Consider the following 15,759-nt stretch of genomic DNA (forward strand, 5'->3'; position numbering starts at 1 on the left):
GAAGACCGACCGGGGAGTGGTTTTTAAGCTTGTGGGGGGGGGTCACCCCTGAAAATAGCTGCCCCTCAGCCCGCTACCCCCCAGCTTGAGACAGGCTCAGTTTTGTTCCATCCCTAGAAATTCCCATGGGCATGAAATGCACATGCACGACCCGGTGCTGGCATGGGGGGAGATTGGGGGACCCCGGGGGGGCAGGAACAGGACCGCTCTCGCCCGGAGCCCCGCCCCTTGTTAAACTTTTAAATACTTTATTTTTGACTGCGTTTGCCGGCCATTTCTCCACTTCGCTGCCTGCATGATTTATCCCTGGCCCATAAGACAATTAATTCATTGACAATCTAAACAGCTCCCCCTCCCCAGCCCGGCGCCCCCAAAGCCAGCCCCCCCCAAGCAGTCATCTGGCCCTAAACCCAGCCTGGGGAGGGGGAAAACGGGTTACATGGCAACTGGAGGAAGACAGCCTTGGCGGGGGGAGGGAGGACTCTGGGAGAGTATGAGGGACCCCCCCTAAACTAGAGAGAGAGGATGAGGGGGCACAAGGAAGGGCAACGGGCCCAGTGCTGAGATGCGGCCACCTCTGGGGAAGGGCGGCTAGTTAAACAGGGAACCCGTCTGGCGCCGAGATGCGGCCAGCACCTTTCCTGCAGGGGGCAGTGCGGACACACTGGTCTCCCCCTTCGGGGAACCTACCCCACCCCTAGAGGGCACCCCCAAAGACAGATCTCACCCCAGACAGACACTTTTCCAAAACACACAGGTTTTAATTTCTGTACAAAAAAGGATAAAGACCACATGAATCCCAGCCACGCACAGATCATTCGTTAAAAACCCCTAACGAGCGGGAGCGCTTTTAAATAAAGCCATTCTCCCCCGCCCCCCCCCCCCGCCATTAAATTCCCCTACAGGGCCTCCCCCCACCTTGCAAACAAAATAAAAAACAAAATACAATTCCACCATAGCAATTATGCGGAGAGACTCTTAAAGGGGGGGGCGGGCATTTTAATGACAGATCGTAAGATTTTGGGGTGGGGATCTCCCCCTTCAGAGACAGGTCGGGTCAGTTATATTGGGGTGATCCCCAGCTAAAACGAAAGGCTCTCCATGCTAGTGTCTCCAACGTATGGCAGAATATACACGCCCCATAAGAAATGCTTTTTACTGGTATATCCTGTTTTGCGGTGGTCTTAAAAACCCCTCCCCGTCTAGAAAATGAAAACCCCACCCCCTTCCCCCCCAAATAAGCTACGCTGGACAGAATTTAGGGGCACCCCCCCTTATTCAGTTAACCCTGCCCCAAGTACACTGCACCCCCAAAAATGTGGGAAAGTAAAAACCAATCTCAATGGGCACGAATGGCTTTAAAAACATCTGTGCAGAGTTCGGGAGCACCCCGATATTCCTAAGTCGGGGGTAACCCCTCCACACACACACAATGCAAGGAGTTAACCCCTTGGCAGGCTCCGGGTCGTCGACAGCGGAAAGGGGTACGGGCCGAACAGCTGGCATCAAATCAGGGCGCTAGACGTATTCCCTGTTGGTGGGGGGCTGAGAAACGGCTTTGCTCCTGGGGTACGACTTCTTGTACCCCGATTTCCCAGGGCAGGAACAGGAGAGGAGACCCCCTCCCAGCAAGACCAGGGCGGACCCAGCCCAGCCGATAAAGATCGCCGATCCAAATTCATACCTGGAAAAGGGGGCGGGGGGGAGACTGATCAGATGTGGGCCCACCCCTTTGCCCCATAGCCCCACCCTGTTCTGTACAGCCCCGCCCCTTTCCACTTAGCCCCGCCTCATGCACCTCCAGTCAGGAAACCTTAAGAGGCAGCCACTTCTGGGGCAGGGCGGCTGGTTATATGGGGATCCCTCGTCCGGCGCAGAGATGCAGCCACCTCGTGGGGGGGGGGGCTATTTAACAATCACACAACGAAACTACAGAGGAGTCTGGGACCAGAGGCCGAGGAAAATCCCTAAATATCCAGGAAAACTTCAGGGGGACTGAACCTAGGAATTCCATATTCCCTCCCCGGAGACTTTTCCCAGACACCGGGGTCCACACCAGGAAGCAGGGGAAGGGTGGGGGGGGGGTCTTTGATGCTTATGATTTTGGGGGGTAATTCCAGGCAAACAATCCCCTGTGGCCAGCCCTGCCTGCCGAGGGAGAGCGCCCCTGCAGAGCCCACTGCCCAGCTCCCTGCCCCACAGCGCCCCCCTCGAGCCACACATGGGAGAAGCCCGCAACTCACTTGGTGTTCACAGGTACCCTGACGTCGTAGAAATCTCGCACGATCTGGTTTCCGTACCAGGAACAGGCGATCAGCGCCGCTAGACCTGGGGAGGAGAGAAACACGGCTCAGAAAGACGGAGCCAGGTGGCATTTCGAACGTGGAAGTGGGACACAGGGCCTGTCCCCCTCCAGGGGGCGCCAGCTCCCTGCTAATTTCATGCATGAGATGAATCGCCCAGGCCTCAGCCAGTAGCCCCCATCACGGGGGCAGGGGGGGGGCTAGAACCGGGGCTCCCACCCACTCCAGGCCTGGGAACCCAGTGGCTACCCACACGCCGGCCCCTTCCTCGACTCACCTCCCACCACGAAGATGAGCCCCCCGGTCATGGCGATGCGCGCCTTCTGCACCTTGTTGTCCCCCCCACTCTGAGATAGCGCGTCATGCCCATGGAGGCGACGCCGATGCCGATGACCCCCAACACAATGGAGACCACCATGAGCGCCCGCGTGGCCTGGAGAGCAGCTGGAGTGGGGAGAGAGAAACTGCGTGAGGCAACACTGAGTAGAACCCAGGAGTCCTGGCTTCCAGCTTTCACGCCCCTCCCAGAGCCGGGGAGAGAACCCAGGAGTCCTGGCTCCCAGGCCCCCTGCTCTAACCACCAGCCCACACTCCCCTCCCAGAGCCTGGGAGAGAACCCAGGAGTCCTGGCTCCCAGGCCCCCTGCTCTAACGACTAGACCCCACTCCCCCTCCCAGAGCCAGGGAGAGAACCCAGGAGTCCTGGCTCCCAGCCCGCCCTGCTCTAACCCACCAGCTTTCACGCCCCTCCCAGAGCCAGGGAGAGAACCCAGGAGTCCTGGCTCCCAGGCCCCCTGCTCTAACCACTAGACCCCACTCCCCCCCCAGAGCCAGGGAGAGAACCCAGGCATCATTAACAGGTTAAAAGATAGAAGAAAGGGTCAGTTTTCACAGTGGGGTCCCTGGGGGCTCTGCAATGGGATGAGTGCTGGCCAACGTCCTTCTCAGCGGGGTGCCCCGTGGGGTGGCAAAGTTAACGGAGACAAAATTACTCCGGCTACTTCCGCCCCCCCAAGCAGGGCAAAGGGATCTCACGCCACCGGGCAACCCAACGGCAGAGGAAATCCACTGCCGATCTGTGCAAAGCAACGCACGTGGGCCAACGTAATCCCAAATATGCCCACAAAACCATGGCGGGGGGGGTCGACAGTAGCCGATCCCGCTCCAGCGAGGGATCTTGGAGTCGACGGGAAAAGCCATGTTGCCACGAGCTAAACCCATGGGACGCCCACGGCCTGGATACGGCCGCCCCGTCTCAAGAAAAGATCTGTCGGGATTGGAAAAGATGCAGGAAAGGGCAGCAAAAAAGGATTCGGGATCTGGAAGGGCTGCCGGACGAGGAGAGATGAATAAAACCAGGACTTTTCAGCTTAGGAAAGAGACAGCGAAATGGGGCGGGTAGGACATAGGTCTATAAAATCATGACGGGGGTGGAGAAAGTCAATAAGGAAGTGGTATTTCCTCCTTCTCACACAAGAACGAGGGGTTGGAAAATGAAATGAATACGCAGCAGTTTTCAACCGAAAGAAAAGAAGTGTTTCTTCACACAAGGTGCCGTCGATCTGTGGAACTCCTCGCTAGGGGAATGTGGCGAAGGCTAAAAAGTATAACTGGTTTCCACCGAGAGTTTGAGAAGTTCCTGGGACAGGTCTGTCAAGGGCTGCGAGCTAAGAAGAGCAGGGGTGCAACCCCGTGCTCTGGGAGTCCCTAAACCTCCGAGCATCAGACGCTGAGAGTAGATGCTGATTGCTAATCCTGCTGAACCACTGTCAGAAGACAGGACACTGGGCTAGATGGACCACTGGTCTACCTCTTAACAGTCTTGCCTCCCAGCCCCCCTGCTCTAACCACCAGCCCCCGCTCCCCTCCCAGAGCCAGGGAGAGAACCCAGGAGTCCTGGCTCCCAGGCCCCCCCTGCTCTAACCACTACACCCCACTCTCCATATAAATCTAGAGTACTTCATCAACCATCTGTCACTGTACTAGCCTAAAGCTATAGATGCTCTGGGTTAATTACAAGCTTGGTAAAGCGCATCTCCTTCCAGCTCCTTGAAATTTGCCTCGGGGAGGGAAATCTAGGATCAAAGCAGGGTGGGGGCAGCGAGCCAGGACTCCTGGGTTCTCTCCCCGACTCTGGGAGGGGAGTGGGGGCTGGTGGGTGAGAGCTGGGGGGGGGGGGTTGGGAGCCAGGACTCCTGGGTTCTCTCCCCCACTCTGGGAGGGGAGGGGGGGCTGGTGGGTGAGAGCTGGGGGGGGGGGGGTTGGGAGCCAGGACTCCTGGGTTCTCTCCCCCACTCTGGGAGGGGAGTGGGGGCTGGTGGGTGAGAGCTGGGGGGGGAGGGGAGAGCCAGGACTCCTGGGTTCTCTCCCTGGCTCTGGGAAGGGAGTGGGGGCTGGTGGGTGAGAGCTGGGGGGGGTTGGGAGCCAGGACTCCTGGGTTCTCTCCCCCACTCTGGGAGGGGAGTGGGGGCTGGTGGGTGAGAGCTGGGGGGGGGTTGGGAGCCAGGACTCCTGGGTTCTCTCCCCCACTCTGGGAGGGGAGTGGGGGCTGGTGGGTGAGAGCTGGGGGGGGAGGGGGAGAGCCAGGACTACTGGGTTCTCTCCCTGGCTCTGTCCCACCCTCTCACTGCCTCAGTTTCCACCGTTACAAAGCAGGGGGGGGGGGCGGGACAGGATCGTCACCAACTGTTCTGCACCTGCAAGGTGAAATCCTCCATTTGCCATGTGTCTTGTCACCTGGGGGCGGGGGAGGCGGAGCAGGGGACTTTGGCCCCGCGCTGCATAAATTTAAAGACGAACACCCCAGCTCCTGCTTCCCGCCAGCCACTGAGTTTTCTCCCTCCCCCACCGCCCCCCACCCAAGGGTGACTCAACCAGTTGGCTCTCAATTCCCTGTCCCCGGCCAGCCCCACCCTCAGCGCTCTCCCCACTCGCCGGAGACAGCGGGAACCACCAGAGCCAGGCAGTTTCACTGAAACGGCCATAGAGCCAGAAAAATCCCGGGGAGGGAGTGGGGGCTGGGAGCCAGGACTCCTGGGTTCTCTCCCCAGCTCCAGGAGGGGGAGTGGGGGCTGGCGGTTTAGAGCGAGGGGGGGCTGGGAGCCAGGACTCCTGGGTTCTCTCCCCAGTCCGGGAGGGGAGTGGGGGCTGGCGGTTAGAGCAAGGGGGGGCTGGGAGCCAGGACTCCTGGGTTCTCTCCCCAGCTCCGGGAGGGGAGTGGGGGCTGGTGGTTAGAGCGAGGGGGGGGCTGGGAGCCAGGACTCCTGGGTTCTCTCCCCAGCTCCAGGAGTGGAGTGGGGGCTGGTGGTTAGAGCAAGGGGGAGCTGGAAGCCAGGACTCCTGGGTTCTCTCCCCAACTCCGGGAGGGGAGTGGGGGCTGGCGGTTAGGGCGAGGGGGGGGCTGGGAGCCAGGACTCCTGGGTTCTCTCCCCTGCTCTGGGAGTGGAGTGGGGGCTGGTGGGTCAGAGCAGGGGGGGCTGGGAGCCAGGACACCTGGGTTCTCTCCCCGGTTCTGGGAGGGGAGTGGGGGCTGGTGGGTCAGAGCAGGGGGGGCTGGGAGCCAGGACGCCTGGGTACTCTCCCCGGTTCTGGGAGGGGAGTGGGGGCTGGTGGGTCAGAGCAGGGGGGGCTGGGAGACAGGACGCCTGGGTTCTTTCCCGGGCTGTGGGAGGGGAGTGGGGGCTGGTGGGTCAGAGCAGCGGGGGCTGGGAGACAGGACGCCTGGGTTCTCTCCCCTGCTCTGGGAGGGGAGTGGGGGCTGGTGGGTCAGAGCAGCGGGGGCTGGGAGCCAGGACTCCTGGGTTCTCTCCCCTGCTCTGGGAGTGGAGTGGGGGCTGGTGGGTCAGAGCAGCGGGGGCTGGGAGCCAGGACTCCTGGGTTCTCTCCCCTGCTCTGGGAGTGGAGTGGGGGCTGGTGGGTCAGAGCAGGGGGGGCTGGGAGCCAGGACGCCTGGGTTCTCTCCCTGGTTCTGGGAGGGGAGTGGGGGCTGGTGGGTCAGAGCAGGGGGGGCTGGGAGCCAGGATGCCTGGGTACTCTCCCCGGTTCTGGGAGGGGAGTGGGGGCTGGTGGGTCAGAGCAGCGGGGGCTGGGAGCCCGGACTTCTGGGTTCTATCGCTCCGGGCAGGGAGTTTATAACAGTTCAGGGGAACAATCCAGCCACTTTAATCTTATCGGGCTGCGTTATTTGGGAAAATAAACTCCCTTCATCCAGCCCACGATAGGAGACCTAATCGCAACCACAGGGGTCACAGGGGCCGTGGCCCTGCGGGGTGGCAGCCCAGGGCTCCCTACCAGGCCTGGTACGCCCTTCATCCTCAGGTACTGCTCCTCCTCCTCCTTGGGGAAACCTTGCTCAATGTCTGAGTGCAGAACAGGACCCAAAAGTGGGAGCCAGGACTCCTGGGTTCTCTCCCGGGCTCTGGGAGGGGAGTGGGGGCTAGTGGGTTAGAGCAGGGGGGGCTGGGAGCCAGGACTCCTGGGTTCTCTCCCCTGCTCTGGGAGGGCAGTGGGGGCTGGTGGTTAGAGCCTGGGGGCACAGTGAGGGGGAAAGGTTATCTAATGATGTGTGAAGAGCTCTACGGGATTGCAGGGGGCAGGGCTGTGTCTTGGGGGGGCAGAGGATGGTGATGTGGGGGGCTGACATGGGAACTTAGCGGCCTCAGTCAGGGCAGTAATGGCTGGAAGGTAAAACACCACACCCAGGTTATTTCAATCTGCTCCTGGACTGGAGGAACTGGATGGGGCTTGGAGAGCCTGAGGGTGTTTATTGAAACTCAGGGTGACTCCCCTCCCAGAGCAGGGGAGAGAACCCAGGAGTCCTGGCTCCCAGCCCCCCCCTCGCCCTAACCGCCAGCCCCCACTCCCCTCCCGGAGCTGGGGAGAGAACCCAGGAGTCCTGCCCCAGTGCCAGCCTCCAACCACTGGCCCTCACTTCCTCTTTGTGTTCTTCGCCCTGCAGCCACGATCTGAGCTCTCCGGAGGGTCTGAAAAACCTCCTTGTTGCTGGTTTTGGGGGGGGGGGTCGGGGGGGGGGGGTTCTGTTTCTTTTCAAGTTGCGGGGGGGAGGAGAACGGGAGGAAGAAAGGTAAATGTGTAAGGGGAGGAGTGTGTCCCCCCCCCGCAAGACCTCCTGGACCCCAGATCAGCCCCTCCCCGCGCTCTCTGGGGGGGCTGTTTTCCCTGTGGGGGGGGGACTTTGATCCCGGGAAATTCAAGCCGCGGAAGAGCCCCCCCCCGCCCCCGCCCCCGCCAGCCTGCAGGTGCAGCCAGGGTCCACCTGTGTGAGTGAGTGGGGCGGGGGGAGGGGGGGGCCATTCATGTCGCCCTTTGTCCTGGGTCTCAGCAGCAGGGCGAGGCCCCAGGGGTGATCCAACCGGTTCTGGGGGGGGGGCGGGGGGGGCGGGAGGAAGACAGAGAAAGAAGAAGACGGGAATGAACCAGTGGAAGGAAAGGAAGAGAGAAGGGTACAGGGGCGGGGTGGGGGGGGGGGGAGATCTACAAACCCAGGAGAGCTGGGGAGGAGGAAGGGGGGGGTCCCCTTTAATTCACACCTCATCAATGGAAGGGGGAGGGGTCTTTAAAAAGAGCTATAAACGCCCCCCCTCCAATTTAAAGAGACTTTGCAATCCCACTAGATGGGGGGGTTCTCCGTCCACCCCCAATTTAACGGGGCTTTAACATCTCACTGAGGGGGGGATATTGGGGTAAATTTAACCCCCAACCCGCCAGGGAAATACCTGGGGGTTTGCTCCGGGGGGGGGGGGGGGGGATTGTAGGGGCTGGAGGCAGATCTAAAGGAGAGCGCAGGGGCAGGAGTGGGGAGCGGAAGGGGCGCGTGTGGGGCAGGAAAGGCGGGGTCCCACAACTGGAGTGGGGGGGGGCTCGGGGAGGGGGGGCAGAAAGGGTGTGCGGGGGGCGGCCCCCAGCCGGGAGAGCACAGGGGGCGCGTGTGGGGGAGGGAAGGAAAGGGGGGGGTGTCCCTGAGCCGGGAGAGCACAGGGGGCGCGCGTGGGGCGGGGAAGGGGGGGGCCCCAGAACTAGAGCGGGCGGCTCGGGGAGGGGGAGTGCTGCGGGGGGGAGAAAGGGTTGTGCGTGGGGGGGCCCAGAGCCGGGAGAGCAGAGGGGGCGCGCGGGGAGAGGGGGGGTCCCCCCAGAGCCGGGAGAGCAGAGGGGGCCCCAGAACTGGAGCGGGCGGCTCGGGGAGGGGGAGTGCTGCGGGGTGGGGGAGAAAGGGTGTGCGTGGGGGGGGCCCAGAGCCGGGGAGAGCAGAGGGGGCGCGCGGGGAGAGGGGGGGGTCCCCCCAGAGCCGGGAGAGCAGAGGGGGCGCGCGGGGAGAGGGGGGGTCCCCCCCAGAGCCGGGAGAGCAGAGGGGGCCCCAGAACTGGAGCGGGCGGCTCGGGGAGGGGGAGTGCTGCGGGGGGGGGAGAAAGGGTGTGCGTGGGGGGGGGCAAAGCTGGGAGAGCAGAGGGGGGTGAGGGGGTGTGCGTGGGGGGGGGGGGGGGGAACCAGCGACTGTTTATAAAGGCGCGCTGGGTTTATCAGCTAAAGTTGGGCAAATATTGACTTTGTGGCTTGGGGGGGGGGGGTGAAGCGAGGAAAGCGCTGGGGAGGGGGGGGGACCGCTCCCCACGAACGGGAGTGTGGGGGGGCAGAGAGGGGGCTCAGAAGTCACGAGAGTGTCTCCCCTCCCATTGCAGCGGGGTCCCCTCCCATTGCAGCGGGGTCCCCCCCCCCCCCCCCGGACTCACAGCTGAGGTTGAGGATGGAATCGTAGGCCTTGCACTGGATCTGCCCCGTGCTCTGCCAGGCGCAGGACATCCACAGCCCCCTGGTAGACCGCCACGGCCGTGATGATGCTGTCCCCGGCGTAGGAGGACATGCGCCACTGAGGCAGGATGGTGGCCGCGATCAGGGCCACCCAGCCCAGCAGGGCCAGCACGAAGCCCAGCAGCTGCAGCCCGGAGTTGGCCATGGCGAGCCACCCAGGAGAGAGGAAAATAAGGGGAAAAAAAAAACAAAACAAAAACCACGCGTGGATCCGGGGGAGGGGGCGCGCGACCCAAACGAAGCACCCCCCCTCAAAAAAAAAAGCAGCAGGTGGGGGGGGGTCAAAGCAAAAACGCGCGTGGATCCGGGGAGCGCGACCCCCCCAAAAACACGGGTGGATCCGGAGAGGAACTGGCGACCCAAACAAAAGAAGGGTGGGAGTGGGGGTGGGGAGTGGTCCCTGGAGAAAGCGCGCCGCGTCCAGACAGCTACAATCCTCTGCCCTCTACCTGGCCAGGTAAATTGCTCACCTGTTTTTATGCCCTGGGCGGGGAAGGGGAGGGGACAGGCCTGGGGGGGAGGGGACAAGCCTAGGGTGCGGGGGGAGGGGAAGTTTCATGACATCACCCCGGGGCCATGGGGACGGAAGGAGAGTCATTAGGGGCGGTAAAACCAGGGCAGGGCAGGTTCCGGCTGGGGGGAGGGGCGCTCAACCCCGCTGCCCCCCACCCCGCTTGTCTGAGCAGAACCCCCACCCACCCACCCCCACTGCCCCCCGGAGCTGAGCAACTTTCCCCCTCTCCTCCAATGCCTTCCCCACTTCCCATTCCCCCCACACCCCAGCCACCCACCGTGACTCAGTTTCCCCACCTGTACAATGGGAAGATTAGCTGGGGGGGGTGTCTCAGTGTGTATATGGGAAGTGCCTGGCATCATGGGAGCGGGGGGGGGGGTCTTATCGGGGGGGGGGTCTATGCCAGCTCTGACTGTTTTGCACATTGGGAATAGGATGTGGGTGCGGGGAGAGGGAGTTGATCCCCGGGTTCCCCGTCAGTCCACGCCACATAACGGTGCAGCAGGGATATGCCTGGGTGTGGGAGTGGCAGGTGCCTGAATGGGTTAGGGGGGCTGTCACCTGCCCACCCCACACGGTGTGGGGGGATGAGTGGGGGGAAGGGAAGGGAAGGGCAGGGCAGAATGGGGGGAAGGGGGAGTGATTGAAAGGGGGGGAAGGGCAGGGGCAGGGGGGGAAGGGAAGGGGGTTAGTGGGGGTGAGGGGGAGGGCAAGAAGAGGGTGGGGCGGGGGGGAAGAGGTGACCGGGGAGAAGGACAGGGGTTTGAGTGGAGAGGGCGGGGCAGAAAGGGTGAATGGGGGGAAGGCAAGGGGGCTGGGGAAGGCAGGGGTGGGCAGGGGGGAGGGGGGAAGGGCAGGGGATGAGGGGAAAGGGAAGGGGTGAGTGTGGGGAAGGCAGGGGTGAGTGGGGGGAAAGCGGGGGGAAGGCGGGGGGAAGGCAGGGGTGAGTGGGGGAAGGCAGGGGAGGGAAAGGGTGGGGGAGAGGGCAGGAGTGAGTAGCGGGGAAGGCAGCAGGGAGGGCAGGGGTGAGTGGGGGGGAAGGCCAGGGAGCAGTGCAGGGGAGGGGAGGGCAGGGAACTGTGGGGGGGGAAGGCCAGGGGGTGGGGGAGAGAGCAGGGGTGAGTGGGGGGGGGAAAGGGGTGAGCAGAGAGGGAGGGCAGGGAGGAGTGGGGGGGGAGGCCAGGGGAAACGGAGGGGGGAGGCGGGGGGAGGGCAGGGGTTAAGTGGAGGGCAGGGGGAGGGTGGGGGAAGGTGGGGGGAGGGCAGGGGTTAAGTGGGGGGCAGGGGGAGGGCAGGAGTGGGGTGGGGGCAGGGGGGTGAGTGGGGTGGGGGTGGGGGGGGTCAGGGGTTAAGTGGGGGCAGGGGGAGGGCAGGAGTGGGGTGGGGGGCAGGTTTCACTGCCTGTGACTCACCATCGGAAGTGAAATAGAAACTCCACTCACGGGTTCCCCGCGTCATGAGCTCTGGGTCCCTGCCCCACATCCTGCCCCGGGAATCCACCCCAGAGACCTCTCTTCTGCCCCACACCTTGCCCCCACAGGATCTCCCCCACCCCACCCTTCCCCGCAGGAACTGCCCCACGGGATCCCCGCTCTGCCCCACACCCTGCCCCACATGATCCCTCCTGCTCTGCCCCACATTCAGCACCATGGAGTAGCCCCTCTGCCCCACATTCTGACCCACTGTCTCCCCCCACCACCCTCCCCTCTGCCCCACATCCTGCCCTATGGAATACCCCCTTGGGCGCTCTGCCCTCTGCCCCACACCCTGCCCCCTGGGATCCTCCCCAGTGCCTTCTTCTCTCTTCTACATGCCCTGCCCCAAAGGAGCTCCCCTGCTGTACACCCTGCCCCATGGCATCCCCTGAAGTGCCCTCCCCTCTGCCCCACACCTAGCCCCAGCCCTCCTCCCTGCCCCATGGCATCCCTTCAGTGCTCTCCCATGTGCCCCAGACCCCACCCCATAGGATCACTCCACCCCACCCTCCGCTGTCCCATAGCAGTCCCCGCCCCATGCCTTCACCTCTGCCCCACACCCCACCCCTCCCTGTTCATTGCCCTCATCCCATTGACGCTGAGAGCGGCTGATTCATGGGGGCAGGTCTCCCCAGAGATGGGCAGGGACCCAGAGAGTGAAACCCCTCCCCCCACGCCCCATCCTGGGGGGCCAGGGGGGCGCCCGGGGGAAGGGGTCATTGTGTGTGTGTGTCTGTCTGTCTGTCTCTGTGTCCCGGCGTTGACCTGGGTGTGTACAGGGTTCATTGCCCCAGCCTGTGACATCCCCTCCTCTCTCAGCCCCCCACGCTGAACACCTGCCCCACCTTGTCCTGAGCTCAGACCCCTGGGGCCTCCCCCGGCCTGGGAGCCACTGCCAGGCCCTCCCTGCCCCAGACCCGGCTCTCCCCCCCCCCCACACGCCAGGCCCTTCCCCACTCCAGGCCGGGCCCTTTCCCCCCACACGCCAGGATCTTCCCCCCCACACGCCAGGATCTTCCCCGCCCCATTCCCAGGCCTTCCTCACCCTACGCCGGGCCCTTCCCCAACCCACGCCGGGCCCTTCCCCCCCACATGCCAGGCAGCTACTGATCCCACCCCCCGGCCCTTCGCTGCCCCATGCCGGGCCCTTCCCCTGCATACACCATGCCCTTACCCACGCCATGCAAGGCCCTTCACCTCCACATGCCAGGCCCCTCCCTACCCCAGGCCGGACCCTTCGCTGCCCCACGCCGGACCCTTCATCACCACTGGGGCAGTAACATGTACGAACTCCCCCACAGTGTCTGTCCTAGAGAGACAGAGGGGAGGGGGTTTTGGGGGATAGATAGATAGATAGATGGGGGGTGGATGGGGATGGATACATGGCGGGATAAATCGATAGAGCGGGTGTGTGGGGATACATAGGGGTTAATGGGGATGGATAGGTGGGGGGATACATAGATAGATAGAGGGGGTGTGTGGGGATAGATAGATAAGAGTGGGTGGATGGGGATAGATAGATAGATGGGGTGGATGGGGATAGATGGGGGGTGGATGGGGATGGATACATGGCGGGATACATAGATAGAGCGGGTGTGTGGGATAGATAGATAGATAGATAGATAGATAGATAGATAGATAGATAGATGGGTGCGTGGGGATAGATAGAGAGATAGAAAGATAGAGGGGGTGGATGGGGATAGATGGGGTGAATGGGGATGGATAGATAGATGGGGTGGATGGGGACAGCTAGCTAGGTAGCTGGATAGCTAGATAGATGGATAGATAGATAGATGGGGTGGATGGAGATACATGGGGGTGAATGGGGATGGATAGATGGGGGGATACATAAATAGATAGAGGAGCGTGTGTGGGGATAGATAGATAGATAGATAGAGGGGGTGGATAGGGACTGATGGGGGAGTGAATGCGGATGCATAGATAGATGGAGTGGTTCGGGATGGATAGATGGGGGATACATAGATAGATAGAGTGGGTGTGTGGGGATAGATATATAGATAGATTAGATGGGGTGGATAGAGACAGATGGGGGGTGAATGCTGATGGATAGATAGATGGGGTGGATGGGGATCGATAGATAGATAGATAGATAGGATAGATAGATAGATAGATAGATAGATAGATAGATAGATAGATAGATAGATAGATAGAGGGAGTGGATGGGGATAGATGGGGGGTGAATGGGGATGGATAGATAAATGGGCTGGTTCGGGATAGATAGATAAATAGATAGATAGATAGAGGGGGTGGATGGGGATAGATAGATAGATAGAGGGGGTGGATGGGGATAGATAGATAGATAGATAGATAGATAGATAGATAGATAGATAGATAGATAGATAGATAGATAGATAGATAGATGGGGTGTACGGGGATAGATGGGGGTGAATGGAGATGGATAGAAGGGGGGATTCATAGATAGATGGATAGAGGGGGTGGATGGGGATAGATAGATAGATAGATAGATAGATAGATAGATAGATAGATAGATAGATGGGGTGGATGGGGTGGATGGGGATCGATCGATCGATCGATAGATAGATAGATAGATGGGGTGGATTGGGATGGATAGATGGGGGGATACATAGATAGATAGAGGGGGTGGATGGGGATAGATAGATAGATAGATAGATAGATAGATAGATAGATAGATGGGGTGGATGGGGATAGATAGATAGATAGATAGATAGATAGATAGATAGATAGATAGATAGATAGATAGATAGATAGATAGAGGGGGGTGGATGGGGATAGATAGATAGATAGATGGGTTGTATGGGGATAGATAGATAGATAGATAGATAGATAGATAGATAGATAGATAGATAGATAGATAGGTGGGTGTATGGGGATAGATAGATAGATAGATAGATAGATAGATAGATAGATAGATAGATAGATAGATAGATAGATAGATAGATAGATAGATAGAGGGGGTGGATGGGGATAGATAGATAGATAGATAGATAGATAGATAGATAGATAATAGATAGAGGGGTGGTGGATGGGGATAGATAGATAGATAGATAGATAGATAGATAGATAGATAGATAGATAGATAGATAGATAGATTGATAGATAGAGGGGGGTGGATGGGGATAGATAGATAGATAGATAGAGATAGATAGATAGATAGATAGATAGAGGGGGTGGATGGGGATAGATAGATAGATAGATAGATAGATAGATAGATAGATAGATAGATAGATAGATGGGATGGATAGGGACAGATGGGGGGTGAATGCGGATGAATAGATAGATGGGGTGTTTCGGGATGGATAGATGGGGGGATACAAAGATACATAGAGTGGGTGTGTGGGGATAGAAAAGTAGATAGATAGATGGGTGAATGGGTGGGGATAGACAGATTGATAGATAGATGGGGGTGGATAGGGACAGATGGCGGTGTGAATGCGGATGGATAGATAGATGGGGTGGATGGGGATAGATAGATAGATAGATAGATAGATAGATAGATAGATAGATAGATAGATAGATAGATAGATAGATAGATAGATAGAGGGATGGATGGGTGGGTGGGTGGGTGGGGGGATAGATAGATAGATAGATAGATAGATAGATAGATAGATAGATAGATAGATAGATAGATAGATAGATAGATAGATAGATGGGTTGGATGGGACTAGATGGGGTGAATGGGGATGGATATATAGATGGGGTGGATTGGGATGGATAGATGGGGGGATACACAGATAAATAGAGGGGGTGCGTGGGGATAGATAGATAGATAGATATGAGGTCGTGGATGGGGATAGGTGGGTGGTGAATGGGGATGGATAGATAAATGGGCTGGTTCGGGATAGATAGATAGAGGGGTGGATGGGGATAGATAGATAGATGGGGTGGATTGGGATGGATAGATGGGGGGATACAATAGATAGATAGATGGTGTGGATGGGGATAGATAGATAGATAGATAGATAGATAGATAGATAGATAGATAGATAGATAGATAGATAGATAGATAGATAGATAGATAGATAGATAGATAGATAGATAGATAGATAGATAGATAGATTAGATGGGTGTGTGGGGATAGATAGATAGGTAGATAGATAGATAGAGGGGGTGGATGGGATAGATAGATAGATAGATAGAGGGGTGGATGGGGATAGGATGGGGGGTGAATGGGGATGGATAGATAGATGGGGTGGTTCGGGATAGATAGATAGATGGGGTGTGTGGGGATAGATAGATAGATAGATGGATGGATGAGGGACAGATGGGGGGTGAATGCGGATGAATAGATAGATGGGGTGTTTTGGGATGGATAGATGGGGGGGATACAAAGATAGATAGAGTGGGTGTGTGGGGATAGATAGATAGATAGATAGATAGATAGATAGATAGATAGAGGGGGTGGATGGGACTAGATGGGGGGTGAATGGGGATGGATAGATAGATAAGGTGGATTGGGATGGATAGATGGGGGGGATACATAGATATATACAGGGGGTGTGTGGAGAAAGATAAATAGATGGGATAGATGGGGGGTGAATGGGGATGGGATAGATAGAGGGGGTGGATGGGGGATAGATAGATAGATAGAGAGAGAGATAGATAGATAGATAGGTGTGGGTGTATGGGGATAACTCTGAGAT

At 59.2% G+C, this 15,759-nt stretch overlaps 1 protein-coding gene across 1 annotated transcript; it reads right to left on the minus strand.

The window, feature by feature from the left end:
- Positions 1-740: 740 nt before the first annotated feature.
- CLDN7 (claudin 7) lies at positions 741-9,741 on the minus strand. Its single transcript, XM_073326526.2, is given in 6 exon segments — positions 741-1,684; positions 2,244-2,328; positions 2,581-2,662; positions 2,665-2,747; positions 9,049-9,127; positions 9,129-9,741. Coding segments are annotated over 6 exon segments (639 nt in total). The 5' UTR covers positions 9,273-9,741; the 3' UTR covers positions 741-1,518.
- Positions 9,742-15,759: the final 6,018 nt, after the last annotated feature.

Source organism: Lepidochelys kempii, chromosome 28 (assembly GCF_965140285.1).
Source record: "Lepidochelys kempii isolate rLepKem1 chromosome 28, rLepKem1.hap1, whole genome shotgun sequence".
NCBI lineage: Eukaryota > Metazoa > Chordata > Testudines > Cheloniidae > Lepidochelys > Lepidochelys kempii.